Raw genomic sequence first — 19,529 nt, forward strand, 5'->3', positions numbered from 1 at the left:
CCCCCCTCCCCCCCCCAACCCCAGCACCACGGACAGAAGACCGCCCGCCAGGACTGCTGCAGCCAGGGCCTTGTCGCTGAGCTGGCACCCAGAGGACAGCACCGAGCCAGTCCTGGGTCAGCTCTCGGCCGGACCCTGGGGAAGCTGACCCGGCCCCTGCACCCCAATCTCCTAAAGTGGGAAAAAAGAGACACAGATCACACATCAGTCCCATAAAATTAAATGCTTTTCAGTGTTTAAAATAGCGTTTACACAGAAGCAGCTCTATTAACTATCCGGACGACGCTCCAGCTCCATTCGGTATCTACTGTGCAGACGTGTGCAGGCCGGCGACGCTGGGCGGGAGCAGCGTGCGTGCGTGCGTGCGTGCGTGCGTGGGCGGCCACCCCAGGACCGCGGGGAGGGGCGAGCTGGCCACGCCCTCTGCCCCAGGCCCCGCCCCGGCAGCAGCTGTGTGCATCTGTGGCCCTCGCCCTCAGGGTCACCTTCCCTCTCCTGCCATCTCCCCCTCACCGTCCTCCCGCACACCTTCCGACACACCGTGTGTCCCTGCGGGGTGGGGTGGGGGGGGGGAATACATGAAACTCTGCTCCAGTGGCTGGGAGTGGGGGACAGCTGACTTGGCCGCCACCCCGTGGAGCACACAGGCCAGGCAATAAATAAATAAATTAGATCCCGACCCTGGGCAGCCACAGAGAGGCCTCGGGGCTAGGACCCTACCCCCGAGAGGGCCCCCCACCCCGGCCTGGGCAGGATGGGGGGTGGGGCCTGTGAACCGGGTGAAGAGGGGGGCCCAGGCCTAGCGGCCACCTCTCAGCTCAACCTGAGGCCCTGTGCACAGCACTGTGGGCGAGTGCGGGTCCCTGAGGCACACGCCAAGGGGGGCAGGTCAGACCTGCCTGAGCACAGGGAGATGGAGGCCCCCCACCAGGGTCTGCACAGACACAGCTCCTCTGGCCAGGAGTGGACGGGCTGCCATCCAGGTTACGGTGGCCTGGGCTGCCCTCAGCCCCTCCCCTCTAGCCTGCTGCCACTCTGGCCAGGCCCAGACCCCATGGCACAAAGCAGAGGCTGGTCTGGCCCAGGAAGGCCACGAAGGCCACAGCTCCAGGTGCAGCACCCTCCTGCAGGGGCAGCAGGACCACTGGCTGCCCCACGGCCAGGCTGGAAGCACTCTCTCCTTGGTCACATGATATCGACAAAGAACTCACAGGGGTTCCCCATGGCCTTCTGGAAGGACTGGCGGCTGCCCGTCAGCTCTGGGGGGACAGCGGCCAGCTCCCGGACAGGCGGCCCCCCAGGCGGCCCGCCCACCACCGAGTACGCCTTTGTCAGCGGGTGCAGCGGGGGGAGCCCTGGGGCGGCGGCCGAGGCCTGGCTGCGCGGGCTGCTGCCACGGCTGAGCTGGCTAGCAGGACGCTCCCGCCAGCCGCCGCTGCCCACCCCGCTTGGCACTGTGTGGTCCGACTCGCTGCCACTGCCCCCAGCTCCAGCCGACCGGCTCTCCTTCTCGCGCCCCAGGGCCCGACGGCTGCTCCCGCCAGCGCTCCGGGTGGACCCACTGCTTTTGCTTCCTGGGGTCAAGAAGGGGGGAGAGGAATGGGACGGTCAGTGCCAGGCCTTGCCTCTTCTAAGATAGCCGGCCATTGCGAAGACAACCAGGGGCAGAACCTGGTGGTCCTGAGCCGGGGTGCAGGTGGAGGGGGGGAGCCATGCAGACACGAGGGCTGGGCCGGCCCCGCCCAGGGAAGCAGGAGCAGCTACAGCAGGCCGGAGCGGGGGGGGGGGGGGGGGGGGGGTTGCAGGGGGGGGCAGTGGCAGACAGGCAGGGACACTGGGGCCAGCTCAGTGCCCCCACTCCTCACCCCAGTGCCTGAACCGAGGGCCTGGTCTTGCAGCTGAGAAACTGAGGCCCAGAGAAGGCCGTGTGTGCTCGGCACACCTGCTGGCCATCTTGGGCTCCCCACCCAAGACCCGCCTTTCATCTGACCCCGGAGCCCTGGCTGGCCACTCGGCTCAGCCCCTCCTGGGCTCAGGAAGTGTCGGGAACCTGAAGACGCCCACTGGCTGGGGACGTGCCGGGAGGGACGCCGGGCAGGACCCTGGCTTACCGGCCCCGAGGGTCCGTTCCGCTAGTCCTTCAGTCTAAGGCTTGCCCAGCACAAAGCAAGGGATAGATGAGTTACACAGCAGGCCCGGCTGGGCACCCACACCCTGCTACCAGGGCGTGACCCCGCCGGCTGGGCCTGTCCAGGGTCCACAGGTGCCCAACACGGCTTCCCCTTGGACACCGCTACCCTCCGATCCACTCTCCTGTCTCCCCATCCCTTTCTGGGTCCACTGGGCCAGCCACCAGACCTCTCCCCGGACGCTGGGGGCATGGGCCCACGGGCCTCACTGACCCCACTCAGCCTCGGGACACTTCCAACAGGTCCCCTCCTCAGGGACACCCCAAGCTTCCCGCTCAGCTGCCCCACACATCCCAGCATCGGGCTGGGCCGTCTATGAAACTGTCACCTCCGGCTGCATGTGGAAGGCGGAGGTCTCTGTCCTCCACTGTGTCCTGGGGTCCCCGTGCCGCTCCCCCACCGGGGCCACCACACCCCGACGCCCCCATCCTTCTCACACCACCTCCGGCCTCTGCCACGGCTGAAGCACCGGCCCCCACACGCAACCCCTGAAGTCTCCGGGTTCTTCTCCCTGGCCCCCTTCGACCACTCGCCCCTTCTAAAAGGAGCCACCCAGGGCCCAAGCACAGAGCGGATGGGAGCTCACAGGGCGGGGGAGCCGGCACACAGGGCAGAGCCAGGCGGTGGGGAAGGTGTGGCGGCCGGGCGGGAGGCCCTCACCTTCACTCTGCTGACTGCCAGCACTGCCGCTGCCGTAGCCGAAGCCGGGGTCCTGATACGCGGGCGGGAAGCAGGGTGGGGGCCCCGGGTACTGGTAGGGGTAGCCCTGCCCCAGGGGCCAGGGGGCGGCCGGGTGGGGCAGCGGGGCCAGCGTGTCCTGATCCGAGGCCCCGCTAGAGCCGCTGTTGAGGTTCAGGGCCGCGAGATCTGCGGAGGGGGAGGCGGGGGTGGGGGTGGGGGTGGGGGTGAGGGCGGGGTGGGCGGGGTGGGCGGGCCCTCTGGGGACCCCGCCCCGCAGCCCCTACTCACTGCTGCACAGGTCCCCGAAGACGTAGTAGCACTGCTCGGAGAAGGTGATCTTGTTCACCGTGTGCCGCAGGAAGCCGCGCTTCAGCATGCTGCTGGCGTACTTGCGTGCCTCCCGGCGCTCACGGAAGCCCTCCAGGTGTGTGTACAGCCAGTCCACCACGTCCGCCCCTGGCACGGCAGGCGGACGTCAGGCAGGGGCCCCCGGCCGCCCCGTCCCCGCCCCGCCCCCTCTGCTGGCCCTGGGACCCTCACCGATGACGGCGTTGGCGATGGTGATCTTGAGCCACATGCGGTCGCGGATCTCCAGGCCTGAGTCCGGCAGCTGCATGACCCGGACGACAGCGCCCATGTCACTCTTCACCGTCAGCGGCACCTCCTCCAGCTCTGCAAGGCACAGCCTCCTCCTCAGCCCGGGTGGCTGACAGACGGGGTGGGGGTCAGACGGACCCCAGGCCCCACCTGCCGCAGCCCTCAGAGGCCAGGCTCTGCTGGCCCAGTGACTGGGGGGTCCAGCCCCACTGCTTGACAGCCCCGCAGGGTCAGGGAGCCGGCACGGGGGTGGGCCTTTGTCTCCTACCCTGCAGGCGCTTCCTCAGAATCTCGGGTCCAACCAGGACGAGGCCCCCCGGCCCTGCAGACCAGAGCCCCAAGGGCGGAGATCGGGCCTCTTCAACCCCCTCCCCCGCGAGCTCGGGGCTATTAGTCTTGTTAGTGGCAGGAAAGCAGGATGAGGGCCCCACGCAGACAGCCGCCCCTCCCCGCCCCGCACGCAGACCCCTGGGCTGGCCGGGCCCCTCCAGGCGTCTTCCGCCTCCACCACGTGAACAGAGGCCGGGAGGAGGGCGGGGCCCAGTCGGAGCCGCACGCGTCTGACCACACGGGCCTGGCAGCAGCGCGAAGGCTCGAGCCTGGCACGGCCCTCGGGTGCGACCGTGCCAGGTGGGCGCCGCGGCCAGGCCCTCGCCTGGGGCCTCAGTTCCCTGATCTCGTGAGCCGCCACTTACGCGGAGCGCCGGGCACCGAGCTGGTTAGTGAGGACGAGCTGGTGCGCGTGACGGCGCTGGAGCAGGGGCTCGTACCGTAGCGGGGCAGGGCTCCGGTCAGCGCCGCCGTGTGGGACAACCAGGCGGCCGGGTCGATAGGCCGGACGGGGTCAGCTGGGCGGCCACCGCGCGGCAACGACAGACGGCGGGAGAGAAAGCAGAGCACAGGGGCGCAGAGGAGAGAGGACCTTCAGGCTGCGCTGGGCACGCCCCGCCCCCGCCCCGCTGGCCCCGTGGGGTCACTCACCCCTCGGGATGGTGAAGTAGCTCCGGGGCGTCGGGTCCCAGCACTTGGCCACAGTGAGGCTGATGGGACTGCGGGGAGGGCGGGTCACACGGCGAGGCCCCGGGGGGACCCCCCACGCCTCAGCCCCCGCCCCGCCCCGCCCGCCCCGCGCCTCACCCCGTCTGAGACACGATCTCCCGCAGGACCCGCACCGCGTCGTCGTTGCTCATGTTCTCAAAGTTGACGTCGTTCACCTGGGGGCGAGGGGTCAGCGCGGTGGGTGCGGGGGCCGGCCCCCTGGCCCCCCGGCGGCTCCCCCGGCCCCGCACCTGCAGCAGCATGTCACCCGGCTCGATGCGGCCGTCGGCGGCCACGGCGCCGCCCTTCATGATGGAGCCGATGTAGATGCCGCCGTCGCCCCGGTCGTTGCTCTGGCCCACGATGCTGATGCCCAGGAAGTGGTGCCTCTCTGCAGAGAGGTGGGGTGAGCAGGTGCCCCCCATCCGAGGACCCCGTGCCCGGCCCAGGGACCCGCCCCGCCGAGGCCTCACCCATGTTGAGCGTGACGGTGATGATATTCAGGGACATGGTGGAGTCCGTGATGCTGCTGAAGGAGGAGGCCTGCGGGGCGGCGCCAGGTGAGGGGCTGCGGGTGCGACCGCGCCTGGGACCCACCTGCCCGCTCGGGCCCACACCTACCCTGTCTGTCTGCCGCAGGCGCTGCTTCCGCCGCCGGCGCTTGTGCTTCCGGATGAGCCGGGAGGAGGTGCTCTGCTCCGTGGAGCTGCTCAGCCTGGCGGGGTTGGGGGTCGGCGCAGAGTCAGGGCCTGGCCACCCCCTCCCCCACGCAGCTGGGGAAACTGAGGCCAGGGGGCGGGGGTGGGGCCAGACCTGGGGAAAGCCGCCCCCCCAAGACAGCGAGCCGCCAGCAGGGACCCTGCCCACACGCACATGCACACGGACACACCCGCGCGCGCCTGCGCACACGCCCCGCCCCGCCTCGCCTCGCGCCCCCGCCCCCGCCCACCGGCTGGTGTTGTCCTCCTCCTCCGAGTCGATGAAGCTGCTGGACTCAAGTTCACTGCTCAGCACGGTGGACGCGCTGTCGGGGGGCAGCCCCAGGTCCCGCCGCCGGTCCCCCCTCGGGTGCCCGTTGGTCCGGGCGGCTGTGGGGACAGCAGGGAGGGGGGCTGGCCGTGGGGTCCCCTGGAGGTCACGGGCGGCCCTGCAGCCTCGAGCACCTGTTGACCTGGGAGCTGGCAGGGTGACCGCTGGGTTGCTGGGGGAGCCACTAGGGTCCTGGAACCTCTGCCAAGGGACCCCCGCTGGACAGGGCAGTACCTGGGGGTCAGCAGGGGCTTGGGGTGCCCTTGGGGTCCCGGGGAGGTCAAGGGTGCGGCCTCGTTACCCTCCTCGCGGTTCCGGCGTCGGGCTCGCTCCCGCCGGTGGCTGACCAGGGACTCCGTGCCGGTCTCGTTGTCCATCCCATCTCGGCTGCCGGCCACATTCGGGCTGTGCCGACGAGGGGGGCTGGGCTGGGGCGGCCGGGCCACTCATGCCTCGAACGCCCTCCCAGCTCCTCTGCTCCCCTCGGCTGGTGGGACCCCGACTCCAGCAGGGGCCCCCATCCGCCCGCTGGCCCGCTCCAGGCCTCTCCGCCCGCCCCTCCTCCGCTGACCAGCGCCTACTGACCGCGGGTCCCTGCTCAGCTGCCCCTCCCCACCCCTACCAGGCCTGGCAGGACGCAGGCCCCTCAGAACCACTGGGCTCAGCGCCACCCCTCAGAGTCCTTACTGGAAGGAGGGGGGCCGGGAGTCCCCGATGCCACCTGTCCGCTCGAGAGGCGGGGGCAGGTCTGCGTGGCCGTCAGTGCCCTGAGACCCTGCATCCGAGTGTGTGCCCTCAGCCAGGACCAGCTGCGGAGGAGAGCAGGGCTCAGGGACCGGCTTCCAGGCGACCCTTGGCAGGGCACCGGGGCACAGATGACCAGCCTCCTCCACTCCCAGCAGCCCAGGGCCCTCTGCCAGCATCCCGTGGACTCACCCAGGAGACCACGCGGCCGTTGAAGCAGGGCAGCCTAGCATTATCGTCGGAGATCTCCTCCTTCACAACCCTGCGGGCGGACGCAGCCGTGAGGTCACTGCAGGGGGGCCTGCTCCCAGGACTGGGCTCTGGAGGAGGGCCCCCAGCTCGTCCGGGGTGCGGGCCACACGGGGCGTCCAGCCACACGCCCAGGTGTCAGCCTGTGCGGACGCCCCCACCCAGCACTTCCCTTCCCAGGAACCTTTACCATCCTTCCAAGGGTCCCTTCCAGGGCCCAGGTCCAAGGGGGCCCAGACACTCCCAGCACCAAGAGTCACTGCCTGGACGGCCCTAAAATGCGAGTATCTGCCTTGCTCTGCACCTCTGTGCCCCCCCGGCCTGTGGATGGTGAGGGCAGAGCCCACCGCACCAGCCTAGAACAGGGCCTGGTTCACAGCAGGCCTCAGCAAAGATGCGGACGCAGTCAGACCCCACAGATACGGGCAGGTCGAGAGGGCACAACACACAGACCCACACGCACACACTCCGAGGGCAGGCCACCGCCCTCCTGGCCCATCGGCCCAGCCAGGGAGACAGAAACAGACCCCCACTCATGGCACCAGCCCAACTCGAGACCTGGAAGGGCAGCCAAGCTCAGGGCCAGCTGGGCCCACAGAGAAGCCTCAGGCCCTGGAGGGCAGCAAGCCCCACCAGCCATACCCACTGCCCAGCGGCTAGCCCTGGCCTATCCTTTAATGCTGCCCACAGTCAGGTGGGCTTGGGGTGGGGTGGGAGAGGCAGGTCGCCAAGGGCCAGGGCAATGCTAACTGGGAAGGAGGCCAATGACCCTGGGGTCAGAAACTGGTTGGGGAGGTCCAGGTGTCAGGTTCAAAAGGGTGAGGAGGGCAGCAGGGGAAGGGCCACGGGGCAGGGCGGGCAGTGCTGTGGCCCAGACACATCCCACACTGCGGCCTCCCGGAGGCCCGGAGAGCAGGGCAGGCAGGGCGGGGCCTGCAGCAGGAGTGCCCCAAGGCCCCGCCCCCTGGAGGCCAGCCCTGCCCGGCGTGGCAGGTTCCTACACCTGGGACTTGGGCCCAGTGCAGAAACAGGAGCCGGGAGACCAGGCGGGAAGCGGCCTTGTGGCCCGCTGGGACCAGACACCGCGACTCGGCTAGTCCTCGGCAGCAGCAGGTGGCACACGACGCTCCCACCCACCAGGAGAGGGCCCAAGGCCTCAGGGCAGAGTGGACGGAGGAGACGGGCCAGCCTGGGAGGGAGGGCGCACCCCGCCAGGGTCCTTCGGTGACCCCCCCCCAGACGCATCCCAGGGCCAGCCACACAGGCACAGATGAGGTGGACAGAACAAGGGACAGAAGGAGTCATTTCTCAGGACGCCCCTCTCCCCAGTGAGGAGGAGACACTGTGCTTGTGGCCCCCACTCACGCAACACAGTCTGGCAGAGCTGAGCTCTGGGGAGGCCGAGGCCCAGCCCAAGATTTAGTCAAGGAGGCCACACCGAAGGCTGTCACCCCAGGAAGACCTGCGGTGGCCTGGGGACGCTTGGGGTTCTGCCAGCTGCAGCCAACAGACAGGGGGCTGCAGCAAGCCCTCCCGGGGGCCCAGCAGGCCCCGAGCACCATCTCTGAGTGACTGCGGCAACAGAGACCCGGGAGGGACCTGGTTCCCACTTCACAGCCCAGGTGGCCTGGCCGGCAGCCTCCCCTGCCGCCCCCCCGCCCCCGCCCTTTCTGACTCACACCATGGGGCCTGCCTGGCTCCCCCAGAGGCGGACACCCCAGGCAGGGGGGCCCAGGAGCACCCTGAGTGCCCACACGGCCAGGGCCTCCAGATGACCCACCGCCCGGGGCTGCCTGAGGCCCCCATGTAGCCCACCCACACACGAACGCCCCTCCCAGGGCCCAGAGGCCCTGCTTCCCTGGCCCTCTCCAGCCTGCGAAACGCACACCTTGCAGCCTGCACTACGGCGCATCCTGCCCTCCGCCGGGCGTTGGGGCGCTGAGGGGCAGCTAGGCCGGGACAGCAGGGAGGAAGGGGCAGGTGCCCCAGCCCCCAGGACAAAGGGCACAGGGGCACAACGCTGCCCACCCCCGGCGATGGCCAAGGATAGGGACAAGGTCGGGGGTGGGGTTGGGGGAGGCCTCGGCCAAGCCTGGGGAAATGCCCCCCACACAACCCCAGGGCTCCCTCCCGAGCTGGGCCTCCCGGGTCTGAGAGTAGACCTCAGGAGTGGTGGTCAGTGAAGACACTGAACCTCGTGGTGGCCACCCAGGGGCACCCCCGTTGGCATCTTGCCCACAACCTCAGAATTCCTGGCGAAATCCCAGTTACCCTAGAACTTGGGCTGCCCAGCCCCACCCGCTGCCCCCGCAGACTCGCCCCGCCAAGGAATCTGCTCAGAGCGGGGCCCTTGGAGCTGAGTCAGGGGCCCAGGGGGACCCTTGGGCTCCCAGAGGCCCAGTGGGATGGCCCCAACTGTGTCCACAGAGGCACAGGGTTCCCCCATGGGTCGGGGTCCTCAGCTCCCACAGAGCCTTCCTCTGTCCCCTCACTGCCTCCTGCCCAGCCTCAGGCTCTGCAGGCCTCAGGGTGAGCGGGTCCCAGTCCTCCAAGCCCTGCCACAAGCTCCGGGGGGTGACCCAACACCACTGAGGGCACTGACCCCAGATGGCGGGCAGAGTGGGAGCTCGGGCAGCCTGGGCCAGGCCAAGCGCAGCCCCCCACTGCACCCCCCAGGGCCCACAGACAGATGGCCCCACAGGCCGGAGCTCCTGGTGCAGAGATGCCGGGGCCAGGGCCACTGCCAAGTCCAGCCAGGCCTGGAATCGGCAAGGCAGCCCCGGCAGCAGAAACCTGTGAGCCAGACACCCTCACCCTCTGCCGCTCAGCCCAAAGGTTGGGCCCAGATGTCTCCCTGCACTGCCACTCACCAAACCCGACGCCTGGCACCTCCAGGCCAGCCCAGCACAAGTCCAGAGACCCTCCCCAGCTTCGCTGGGACACAAAACCTGTGACCTGCATGGGAAAAGTGGGAGGTGGGCGCAGGACTCGCCACCCACTTAGCCAAAGATGCCCATGGGGAGTGGGACCCGGCCCAGAGCACGTGGCGGTGGCCACACCTTAGACTTAGTAAGGGAAGGGGTTCCCTTCCTGGCCAGCCGTGGCCAGGAACAGAGGCCCCAGGAACTCAGGGCCCAGCCCACAGTGGGCTGAGGGGTTGGGGCAGGAAGCCCAGGCTCACCAGTTGCCCTCATAGTCCCCAATCTGAGGCCACCCCTCTTATGAGGGGGCTGCTGCCCCAGCCCAGCCAGGACCTGCCGCCACTTTCCCCAACCTCCATCTACATCCACTAGGTATCTAGGGTGAGCCTCCAGCTCTCGTTTATACTAAAGTGTGAGTGACTATTCAGCGCCTCCCAGAGGAAATTTATTACACTGAGTAAATGATTCTACAGAATAAATAAAACTCGGAGCTCTGTAGGTAGACCTCAGGGGAGGGGAGGAAGGAGGCAGATCCTCTCCAAGGGTCCCTGAGGCCAACAGGCCACAAACCAGAGGTCTGGGGGGTGGGGAATAAGGTGAGCCTCCCCTGCTCTGTCTGCCCATTGCACCTTTCAGAGTCACCCCAATCCCTCCCCCTGTCCCAGTCCAGTTTACTAGCCCAGTCTTGTTCTCTCCCCCCGCATCCCAGTCATGCTGAGACAACCTGAAGAACTCCTACTCGTGCTTCAAGACCCAGATCTCCCTGCCCACTGACCTCCTAGGTCAGGGCACCCATGGGTCCTGCAAATCCTCCAGCAGGCCCAGCCTCTGCTGGGAGTGCACCTTGATGGGGGCAGGGGTCTCTGCAGCTCAGCAGCTACCAGACGGAGGACCAGGGTCAGGGCCCTCAGGATGCACCCCAGATCATGGTCCAAGGGCAGCAACCTAGGGGGCTGGGCACACACTGTGCCACACATTCCCTGCTGGTTTTGGTTTGTGACAAAGTGTGTGTGACTTCAGTAATTTTTGTTGAAATAATAAACTAAGTTAAAAACAAAAGCACCCTTTCACATACCCAGTGCTCACAGCCAAAGCAGAGCAGACCCAGAGCAGTGAGACTGCAGGAGATCACCCAGCGAGGGCAGGCTCCCCAGATCAATGCCCCACCCTGTGGAGCCCAGCCTGGGGGTGGCTCCTAACACGAGCCTGGCAGGGCTGCGGGCTGCCAAGAGCACATGCCCCTTTCTCTGCCTCTCCCTGGTGTTGGGGAGGTATGAGAGAGTCCAGCTGCCCACATGTCCCTCAGGCCTTCCTGAGAGCCACAAAGTGGCCTCAGCCTGACCTGACCTGGGCCTGCCCAGGGCCCATGCAAACCGCAGAATCCAGGAAATGGCCTCAATGTCAAAGTCCCGAGACGCAGCCACAGACAAGGACACGGGCTGCCTGAGGGCACCCAGGCACACCTGCTCGGCGCATGAGGCCTCTGCGTGCCCCCCCCCGCCCCCACCCCAGCACCGCTGAGCAGGGGACTCAGGTTACCCGTGGCTGTGCCGGGTCAGGCCTCAAGCGGACAGCCAGCCTCCAGCTCACCGCTCACCGTTCCAGAGGCCCAGCCCAGCACAAGCGGGAAGTCCCCACGGCCAGGACAGCCACCACTAAGGGCAGACATGGGGACGCTGACACAGAAGCTGCCCCGAGTCAGCAGTTGGCCTGGGCCGCTCCCAGGAACCCAAGTGCCATGTGGCTCAGCAGGGACAGAGGCTCTGTGGCCAGCAACCCCAGGGCAGGGGTGGATGGAATAAAGCCCCATGTTCCCCAGTGACCCTTGACCTCTGCCCTGTCCCGAGGGCCCTGGAGAAGGGGGTCAGGAGGAGGCTATCCTGAGCCTCCAGAAATGTCTGCAGACCCCAGCAGACAGATCTGTGCCCCTGTCCCAGATCACCTCATTTCCCCCATGCTAACTAGGGAACCCACTGGGTGGCCGGCACCCTGTCCCCACCCCAACCCCTCCCCCCCCAATACTCGGACGCTCCTCTGACCCCAAGCCCCATGAATCGCAAGCTCTCCAGGCCATCCCTAAGCATCTGTCCTCCACATAAGGGGGGCAGAGAACCCTGAGCCTGACAGGTGCCAAGGTGGTATTTTCGAGGTCGACCTGGACTACAGACCTCCACCGCAAGTCACACACACTCAGGACAGGACCCAGGGCAGGTGGAGAAGCCAGGACCCTCGCCTGCCCACCGTCCAGAGCTCTCAGGCTCCTGGGCAGGCAGTCAGGGGCCCAGGCGTCCCCTGCTCAGGGCACAGACAGGTGGGACACACCGCACCGGGGTGCGCAGGCACGGGGAGGCACCGCCCGGGTCACAGCCCCAGGATCTGCCCCGCCTGGCGCAGACAGGTGCCCACACGCGCGCCCGCGCACAGGCCCTGTGGCCCACTGACCCGAAGTCCTGGTCCATGGACTTGAAGAAGAATTTGTAGGCGTGCACGGGCCGGTTGCTGAGCACGTTCTTGAAGTCGGCCAGCGTGACGCGCTCGGGCGCCACGGGCAGCTTGACCAGGTACGGCGTCTCCTCCTCGTCCATGTGATAGATGATTTTGGTCTCCGCCATGGCGCGGCGCTCAGGCCCGGCCCGGGCCTTGGACGCGGGCGCCTCCCCGCCGCCGGCCCGCGCCCCGCCCGCGCGCCGCTCCCGGCCCAGCCGCGACCAGTCCCCCGCGCCCCCGCCCGGCCGCTCCGGCCCCGCCCGCCCTGCCGGCCTCAGCCCCGGCCCCGGCCCCGCGCACACCCCGGCTGCTGCCCCGCCGCCCGCGGCCACCCATGCGCCCCCAGCCCGGGACGCAGGCAGGGAGGGCGCGAGGCCCGCCGCGTCCGTGCGCCCCGCCGCCGCCCCCTCGGGCCGCGCGTTAAAGGGACCGCGGGCCCTGCTGCGCGCGGCCGCGGGGGGCGCCAGAGAGCGGCGGGCCTGACGTCACCGGGCTGCCCGCGGCCCGGGGGCGGGGCTGCGCACGCGCGGGCGCGGCGGGGGGGGCGGGGCCTCCCTGCCTGCGTCCAGGCCCAGAGACCCTGGCGCGCGCGTCTCGCGGCCGCGGCGTGCACAGGCCGGCAGCCCTCGGCGCCCGGCTCTCGGCCCTTGGGCGGCCGGGCGCGCCCCGCGGGGAGGAGGTGGGTGGGGGCCCTCAGGAAGCTCTGCACCCGGCCTGGAGCCCTCGGAGGGGTTCCGCGCGGCCAGGCTCCGGTCCTCCTCCTCTTCAGAGTCCGGAGGCGCCGCGGTCACATCGGCGGGCTGCGGGGGCACCGCGGGAAGCTGAGAATTGTGTCCGGGCCGGAGTCGACGACACTCGGTCACATTGCGCCCCCGTGCCAGCTCCGAGCTGGCGCGCCCTCTGCCGGGTCGCACGGGGGTTCCGAGAAACACGGGCCAAGTGAATGCCGGTGCACGCGTGGACGAGGGAATGCAAGTGTGAGCACGTGTATGTGATGCTCAGGCGACAGCGGGGTCAGTGCGGGCAGCTGTGCGCACGCAGGGGCACGGTGCTTCTGGCAGCAGGTGTAGGGCTCCTTTTCCCGGCCGCTGTCCATCGAACCTGCCTGGGGTCCTCCTGCCTGGGGTCAAGGGAGACTCGGAGCAGCGCCCCTCCGGCTGTGAAGGGTCCAGCCCAATGGGGAGAGCGGCTCTCCCTACCCCACCCAAGGACGAAAACTTGAGGCCACTAGAAGGAGGCCCACGCTGGCAAGAGTGAGAAGGGAGAGGCCCTAGGATGCGGCCTGAGAGTTTTGCCGGTGGGCGGCACATGCTGCTGTGAGGCCCGTCCCCAGCGCCCCTCCTTGAAGCTGGCTGGAGCTGGGACTCTCCCATCTGTCAGGTCACGACCATCCTCACGCAGTGGGCCAGCACAAGAAGAGACCTCATTAGTCCATCACTGACTGGAGGAGCCAGAGTTTGGCCATAAGTCCCTGAGTCCAGGCCGGGGACCACCCCCAGGTGAACCTAGGCAGGGGTCCTGACCTCCACTCCCCTGGGCTCTGTGAGGTGGGCACCCGCTCAGCCAAGCCTGGGCTTTCTCCCCTCGGGGCTCAGTTTCCCCAGGCAGGACTGCCTTAGAGGAAGGGTACACCATGGCTCTCTTCTGGGTGTTCAGGGTTAGGAAGACTCTGAGAGCTCACCAGGGGACCAGATCCCCCAGGCCAGGCACAAATGGCTGCCAGTCACACAGATGCAGGGGCTCTGATGCCTCTGCTGCACTCCTGCCCCTGAACCTCTCTCCCACCTGACCACCTGACCCTCAGCCCAAGTCACAGGACAGAGGCTGGTAGCCAGAGGCCAATCCCGGGACTGATGCTGATGTGGTTGGGCTGGGGCCCTGCAAGGGGCCTGAGTGTGTGGCCAGAACCTGAGCCCTGACAGGAAGGGCCTTGTCCAGTGGCATGTGGCCACTGTGGGACCGGGGGTCACTGGGCTGGGGGGAGTCACAGCTCCGTGCCCCAGCCTCCCTCCCTGCCTTTGCCACTGTGGGGTCCTTGTGGGGGTGTGATGAGAAAGCAGCTATTTTGAGTTATTGCCCAGGTATTTTACTGTATGACAATCCTCACATCCAGAACCTGGACATTTAGATGAGGACCCAAGCTCATGATTCCCACCACAAGTTCCTGCCTTGCTTTTTTCCTGGGCACCTTTTAAAATAACCACTCAGAGCTGAGCCCGTGAAAGTCAGTGACTGCTGCTGCAACCACCTTACAAGTTCTAGGTGCTTGCTACCCTGCTGTCCATCTCCTGCTCACTGGTGACCTGGATGGAGGACTGCCCTTCCCCTGGCTCCCCGAGCACACACACCCCCCTGGATCTGTAAGGAACACATTTCACGACTCTATTTCTTTGTGTGAGGGCTTGAAACTGGGCCTTCATCAAAACGACCCCGGGGTTTTCACCTCCCCCAGGTGAGAGCTCGGATGCAGAGGGAGCCACCTGTGGACCGCCCCCCCCCCCCCCCCCCCCGTGTGGGTGGCTTGTGCTTCCTCATTCAGCAGGTCATGATCTCAGCCCATCGCTCTGGGTTTTCCAACTTAGGGTGACAGTCGCCCCCTCCTGCCCCCTGCTGTCCCTGAGGGCCTTGGAGGATGGGGTCAGGGTTGGAGAAACAGGCTTCTTCCTACCGCAGCTCCCCTCCCTCCCCCTCCTGTCCTGCTGGCACCCCTCTGAGGGCTCTCCCGCTACCTGCTTCCTCCCCCTTTTTCCTCACTCACTGAGCCCATCCTGGCATCTGCTTCTCTTCTCAGAGGACTGAACTAATACAGTCTGCCCTCTGTCCTCACGTCCACCAACGTGCTCCCCTCTCTCACGTCCAATAAACCCTCAGAAGAGGATCTGAAACTGCTTCACAACCAGGAGTAAGTGCACACAATCAGCTCTGATGTTGCCCTTCTCAGGACACCCAGACCCAGACTTCCCACCCAAAGGAATGGGTGATGACAGTAGGACTTCAGATGAAGGCGAACACTTGGGGGTCCCCAAGGGCCAGACTCTGCCCCCCGGGGACATGGAGGGGAGCTGTAGAGGCATACCTGGGGCCAAGTCTAAAATCAGATGTGGTCTTTATTGAGATGATAGCAATTCCCCAGGATGAGCAAATGTGGGGTGTCAGGAGTGGCAGCACTGGCCACTCTAAAACCATCTTCACACCCCCTCCTGTCCTCAGCCAGAACAGAGTCAAATGAGGCCTCACCCCCAGACTCCAGCCCAAGGAGGGGCGGAGGGAAGGGAGTCAGGATCAGAAATCACATGGAGCCTAGTGACTGTCAAGGCAGCTTGCTGGAAACAGGGCTGAAGCAGGGTGGAAAGCAGAGAGGGGGCCCCAGGAAGCCGGACGCAGCACAGAGGGACACTAGCCCTGGGCCTGGAGTGCACGGTCCTCGGGTTACCATGCAGAGCCCAAGACAGCCTGGCAGCGTAACTCGGGGTGCCGTTGAGGGGAGCTGGCAGGCAGCTCCCCTAAGGACGGGGCAAGGAAGGGGTGGGAGTGCCAGGCCTGAGGCTGACCCCAGCTCCAAGAATCCCCACTGAGCCCCCTCACGCCCCTCTCCCTGCAGAGGTGGGGCTCCCAGGCCCCAGTGGGCAGAGGCCAGGAGAGCCTGAGAGACTGGTGAACATCAGCGGGGTCTTGGCCATGCGAGGAGGGAAGAGCACCGGCCGAGGGCTGCTGAAGGGGCCCGGCTGCAGTGCCGGCAGAGTCCTAAGGAGCCCACGATCGCATATGAGGATCCGGTGGCCCCCAAGAGGGGTCTGGAGGCAGCCTCACCCTGCACCAGTCCAGGCCAAGTTCCAGGACAGCGGGACCAGCCGCTGGAAGGGGGGCCGGGTGAGCTGCATGGGGGGCAGGAAGAGTCTTCCGAGGTGGACAGACAAGAGCTGGCAGAGCTGCTGGCCCAGCCAGGAGCCCGGGGTCGCCTTATTTGCAGTACTCCTTCCGGAACTCTGGAAGCCAAGGGGACAGGCGGGTGTCTGCCCTCTGCCCCTCTGCTGCGGGGGAAACAGGGCAGACTACCATCAGGACTGCCCAGGGACTTCTGGAGCACTGAGGTGGCAGGGGACTCCTGCCCGCAGGGCTGCCTGGTGTGTTGGGGCTCTGAGTGGGTGGCAAGAGGTACAGCCCAGCTCTGAGATGGGCAGGGGTCTCCCCCTGCACCTCAGCTCACCTTTGTCCAAGTCGATGCTCTTGGCGGGCAGGGGGCTGTGGGACAGCTCAACCCTCTCCTTCAGGAGGTTGTTTTTGTAACCTGGTGCAGGGAGAGGGCAGGGTGAGGCCTCAGAGACGTGCCTCCCTCACCCCAGGCCTGGGAGCCACAGTCTGTCCCTTTGGTCTCCCTCACCTAGTCGGATGTCCTCCCTCCTGTAAAGAGCCTGGTCCCTGGCAGCCGCAGCAAACTCCACCATGTTCACATCCTTCCTGGAAGCGGGAGGGTGGTGGGAGGTTAGAGCGGTGGGCAGGTCTGCCTGGTCCCCGGGAGAGCCGGAAGGGGCACTCACCCCTTGGACTTGGACTTCTTGTCGGAGTATTCGTAGCCTGGGGAGGGAGAGTCGTGTTGGGGGCAGCCTCCCCCTTCCCCAGCCCCCCCAGCCCAGCCAACGAGGCTCATGGGGCCCTCTGCTCGGGCCACTGCGCCCCAAGTCCCGCCTCCGGCCGGGGAAGACCTCCTAGCGCTGGCCTCAGCCCCGGCGTCGCGAGCCCCCGCCACCCCCCGCTCACCTCCGCGGCGGCGCTGTCGGGTGGCCAGGATGACGGTGATGAGCAACAGGATGAAGAGCAGCAGTGTGGCCAGCACGTAGCCCAGCTGCTGGAAGAAGTGGGCCCGGCCCTCGGGCACGATGACGTTGATGACGCTGCGGCCGCGCGCCAGCGTGGGGTCTGCGGGGACCGGGCGGGGACCGCGTCAGGGGGCGCGCAGCGCGCCGACCCGGGCCGGCCTCAGCCCGCGGGGCCCTCCCCCCGCAACGCTGGAGTCCCTGATTTGGGGCCGGAGGGGGCCGCAGACGTGCCTCCTGCACCCGGGCCGGGCGCGCCGCTGTGGCTGGAGCCGTTGCCCGGCGAGTCCCGCGGGGGCGGCCGGGCAGCGGGCTCGGTGACCTTCAGGTGGAAGACGCGGCGCTCGTGCAGGCCGCAGTAGTGGTGGTGCAGGTGGCAGGAGTAGGTGCCCTCGTCTGCCGGCTCCAGCGGGTCGATGCGCAGCGAGAAGTCGCCGCGCGCGAAGGCGTCCGCCCCCACCGCCACGCGCTCCCGCAGGAAGGGCGGCCCGTAGGCGCGGCGCTCGCCGGACGCGTACAGGTCGAGCAGGCGGTCCGCGCGGTCGTGCGGCACCCCGGGCGGCTGCCGGTCCCAGTGCACTACCTGCTGCGCCTCCTCCAGGTGCCGGTCGGTCCACACGTGCGCGCGGTTCACGCACGTCAGCAACGCGGGCGCGCCGCGCTCCACCGCCAGCACCTCCTTCTCGCCGTCCCAGTGCGCGCCGGCGGCCCGGGCTGGGGGAGCGAGGCCGGTCAGGGACCCCGGGCCTGCAGGGGGCCCGGAGGGAGCGGGGCGGGGGTGGGAGCGCACAGGCGGGGGTGGGGGCACACTCACGGTCGTCGGTGACCTCGAGGCGCACGGCCAGGCTCTCGTAGAGGTGGCAGTAATGGTGGTGCAGGTTACAGGTGTACAGCCCCTCGTCTGTCTCCTCCACCGCTACGGACCGGACCGGGGGAACCCAGCGATGAGCTCCGCGGCCTCGCCCGCGCCCCCGCAGCCCCGCCCCCGCTCGGTCCCTCGGGCCGTACCGCGGATGAGCAGCGAGAAGTTGCCGTCCTGGAAGGCGGAGGGGGTCAGCAGCAGGCGGCCGCTGTCGCGCGGCTCGTACACGCGCTGCTCGCCCGCCGAGTACATGTCCACGAGTCGGCGCGCGGGGCCGCCGGCCGGGCCGCCGCTGAGGTCCCAGTGGACCACGCGCTGGCGGTCGTGCAGCCGGTCTTGCGTCCACACCATGCGCGGGCTCTGACAGCGCAGCACCGCACGGGCGCCGGCTGCCCAGCTCACTGCAGACTCGGACACCACGGAGCTGCCGGGGGTCGCGGGCCCGGCTGGCCCTGGTGGAGAGGGGAAGTGACCGCGGCAGGGGTGAGACCCAAGGGGACAGGTACAGGGTGGGGCTAGCAAGGGTTCCCAGGGGAGGGTGGTCACTAACCTGAGGACAGAAGGACAGAAGAGCCTGGAAGGAGAGGAAGCAAGAGTCATACTGGGGAGGGGTCACCCACCCGAACCGGCCCCCACTTGGCTCCCTGGGCCCCTTCGATAGTCCTCGCTGAGGTCGGTGCTAAGGACACCCTCTTAACAGGTGGGGGTAACTCCAGAGAAGCCAGGAGGGCAGAGGCGGGGGTCTCCTTCCCCCCACCTCTCCCAGGCCCCCGCTTAATCCTCATGGCCACCTGCCCAGGCTGTGGGTGAGTGGTGGGGCCAGGCCAGCTCTGGATGTGTGCCTGTCACCAAGCGCCACATTCAGGAATGGCGGCCACCCTAACCATCACTGCAGCAAGGCCACAAGAGCACCAGCGCCTGACACCTCGGGCTGGTTTGCCGGGCTTCTGCACGTGCATATCCGGTGTGGCACCTGCCCGGGGCCATGCCGCACAAGCCCTCCAGGGTCCTCAGACGGCTGGCGCCCCACCCAGCAGCCCCCTCGGCCTTCCCGAAGGGCAGAGGTCTGAAGCACGAGAAGGCTGGAAGTGCGGAGTGACCCCACCATCTGCCACCCCACACACCAAATTCCTGCTCCAGAGATGTGGCCGGGTGCCCAGCCGGAGGGAGGAATGTGCCGGGTCAGCAGGCCAGCCCGGAAGGGGTGGGGTGGGGGGGTGAGCTCAGGGGCCTGGGAGCAGACCCTGCGAGCCCCCCTCAGTCCCCCACCCACTCCCCTCCTGACAACAGAGAAGCACAGGCCTGAGGGGCGTCCCAGAGAAGTGGGGGGCGCCAGGGACCCCAGGAGGAGCCCCCGCCTTGGCCTCCCTCCCTGCCCGGCCTGTCTCCAGCGTCCAGTGAGGGGAAGTTCTGTGGGACCTGACCTGAGGCCTCACCACCTCCACGTCCTGGGAGCCTTCTTGTGGTGAGCAGCTCCCTCTGAGGCCCCCAGACCCACCCCTTCCCGGCTGAGGCACCCCCCCCCCCAACCCTGGGCTCGGGCTCAGACCCACCAGCGGCTCCTGCCCCCCGATCCCGCCCCCACACCCGAACTCACTCTGCAGAAGCACAAGTTTCCAGAGCAGGACCCGGGCCCGCAGCTCCATGGCGCCTGCCTGGCCCGCCTGGCCCGCCGGCGCTTTGTCTCACTCAGGCTCTAACTCTCCAGAAAAACAGCCCGGCCCCCCTCCCCCTCCCCCTCCACAGCACCCGCTGTGACATCACGGAGCAGACCGCCCCCCTCCGCTCCTGCCCGGCCCCTTGGCCTCCCCGGCCTTCCCCCGGTCCTTGGTCCTTGGTCCTTGGCCGGCCTGGTGGGAGGTGTCAGGCCTTGGCCACTGTGTTCCCAAGGGTGAGGGGAGTCACTCTGGCTTGGGTC

At 67.9% G+C, this 19,529-nt stretch overlaps 2 protein-coding genes across 8 annotated transcripts; both read right to left on the reverse strand.

Annotated features, from left to right (window-relative positions):
• Positions 1-208: 208 nt before the first annotated feature.
• Positions 209-12,125, reverse strand: DVL1 (dishevelled segment polarity protein 1). Of its 5 annotated transcripts, none has more exons than XM_068538656.1 (15): positions 11,891-12,125; positions 6,471-6,540; positions 6,222-6,343; positions 5,836-5,939; positions 5,455-5,593; positions 5,127-5,220; positions 4,979-5,048; positions 4,757-4,896; positions 4,605-4,681; positions 4,449-4,516; positions 4,238-4,315; positions 3,411-3,542; positions 3,159-3,326; positions 2,850-3,056; positions 209-1,574 (listed from the first exon to the last, which is right to left on the reverse strand). In XM_068538656.1, exons 1-15 carry the CDS (start codon positions 12,058-12,060, stop codon positions 1,186-1,188), a joined length of 2,028 nt encoding a protein of 675 aa, XP_068394757.1. In that variant the 5' UTR covers positions 12,061-12,125; the 3' UTR covers positions 209-1,185. The 5 variants fall into 5 exon arrangements, with proteins under 5 accessions (XP_068394757.1, XP_068394756.1, XP_068394755.1 ...); XM_068538655.1 differs by having other exon boundaries at positions 4,163-4,315; XM_068538654.1 differs by having other exon boundaries at positions 4,979-5,220.
• A 2,899-nt stretch (positions 12,126-15,024) lies between these two features.
• MXRA8 (matrix remodeling associated 8) lies at positions 15,025-19,326 on the reverse strand. Of its 3 annotated transcripts, none has more exons than XM_068538661.1 (10): positions 19,209-19,326; positions 18,162-18,185; positions 17,758-18,063; positions 17,564-17,665; positions 16,984-17,463; positions 16,694-16,852; positions 16,474-16,510; positions 16,317-16,393; positions 16,143-16,223; positions 15,025-15,921 (listed from the first exon to the last, which is right to left on the reverse strand). In XM_068538661.1, exons 1-10 carry the CDS (start codon positions 19,255-19,257, stop codon positions 15,896-15,898), a joined length of 1,341 nt encoding a protein of 446 aa, XP_068394762.1. In that variant the 5' UTR covers positions 19,258-19,326; the 3' UTR covers positions 15,025-15,895. The 3 variants fall into 3 exon arrangements, with proteins under 3 accessions (XP_068394762.1, XP_068394760.1, XP_068394759.1); XM_068538659.1 differs by having other exon boundaries at positions 15,025-15,963; XM_068538658.1 differs by having other exon boundaries at positions 15,025-15,966.
• Positions 19,327-19,529: the final 203 nt, after the last annotated feature.

The sequence above is a fragment of the Eschrichtius robustus genome, chromosome 3 (genome assembly GCF_028021215.1).
Source record: "Eschrichtius robustus isolate mEscRob2 chromosome 3, mEscRob2.pri, whole genome shotgun sequence".
NCBI lineage: Eukaryota > Metazoa > Chordata > Mammalia > Artiodactyla > Eschrichtiidae > Eschrichtius > Eschrichtius robustus.

Coding starts and splice junctions, on each gene's coding strand:
- DVL1 (XM_068538653.1), bottom strand. CDS start 12,060: ATGGCGGAGACCAAAATCATCTATCACATGGACGAGGAGGAGACGCCG. Junction 5,594..5,835: donor ACGCCGGAACCGCGAGGAGG/GTAACGAGGCCG, acceptor CTGTCCCCACAG/CCGCCCGGACCAACGGGCAC. Junction 3,057..3,158: donor CTTCGGGGACCTGTGCAGCA/GTGAGTAGGGGC, acceptor CCCCCTCCGCAG/ATCTCGCGGCCCTGAACCTC.
- MXRA8 (XM_068538658.1), bottom strand. CDS start 19,257: ATGGAGCTGCGGGCCCGGGTCCTGCTCTGGAAACTTGTGCTTCTGCAG. Junction 18,064..18,161: donor TTCTGTCCTTCTGTCCTCAG/GTTAGTGACCAC, acceptor CCTCTCCACCAG/GGCCAGCCGGGCCCGCGACC. Junction 17,666..17,757: donor CTTCTCGCTGCTCATCCGCG/GTACGGCCCGAG, acceptor TCCGGTCCGTAG/CGGTGGAGGAGACAGACGAG.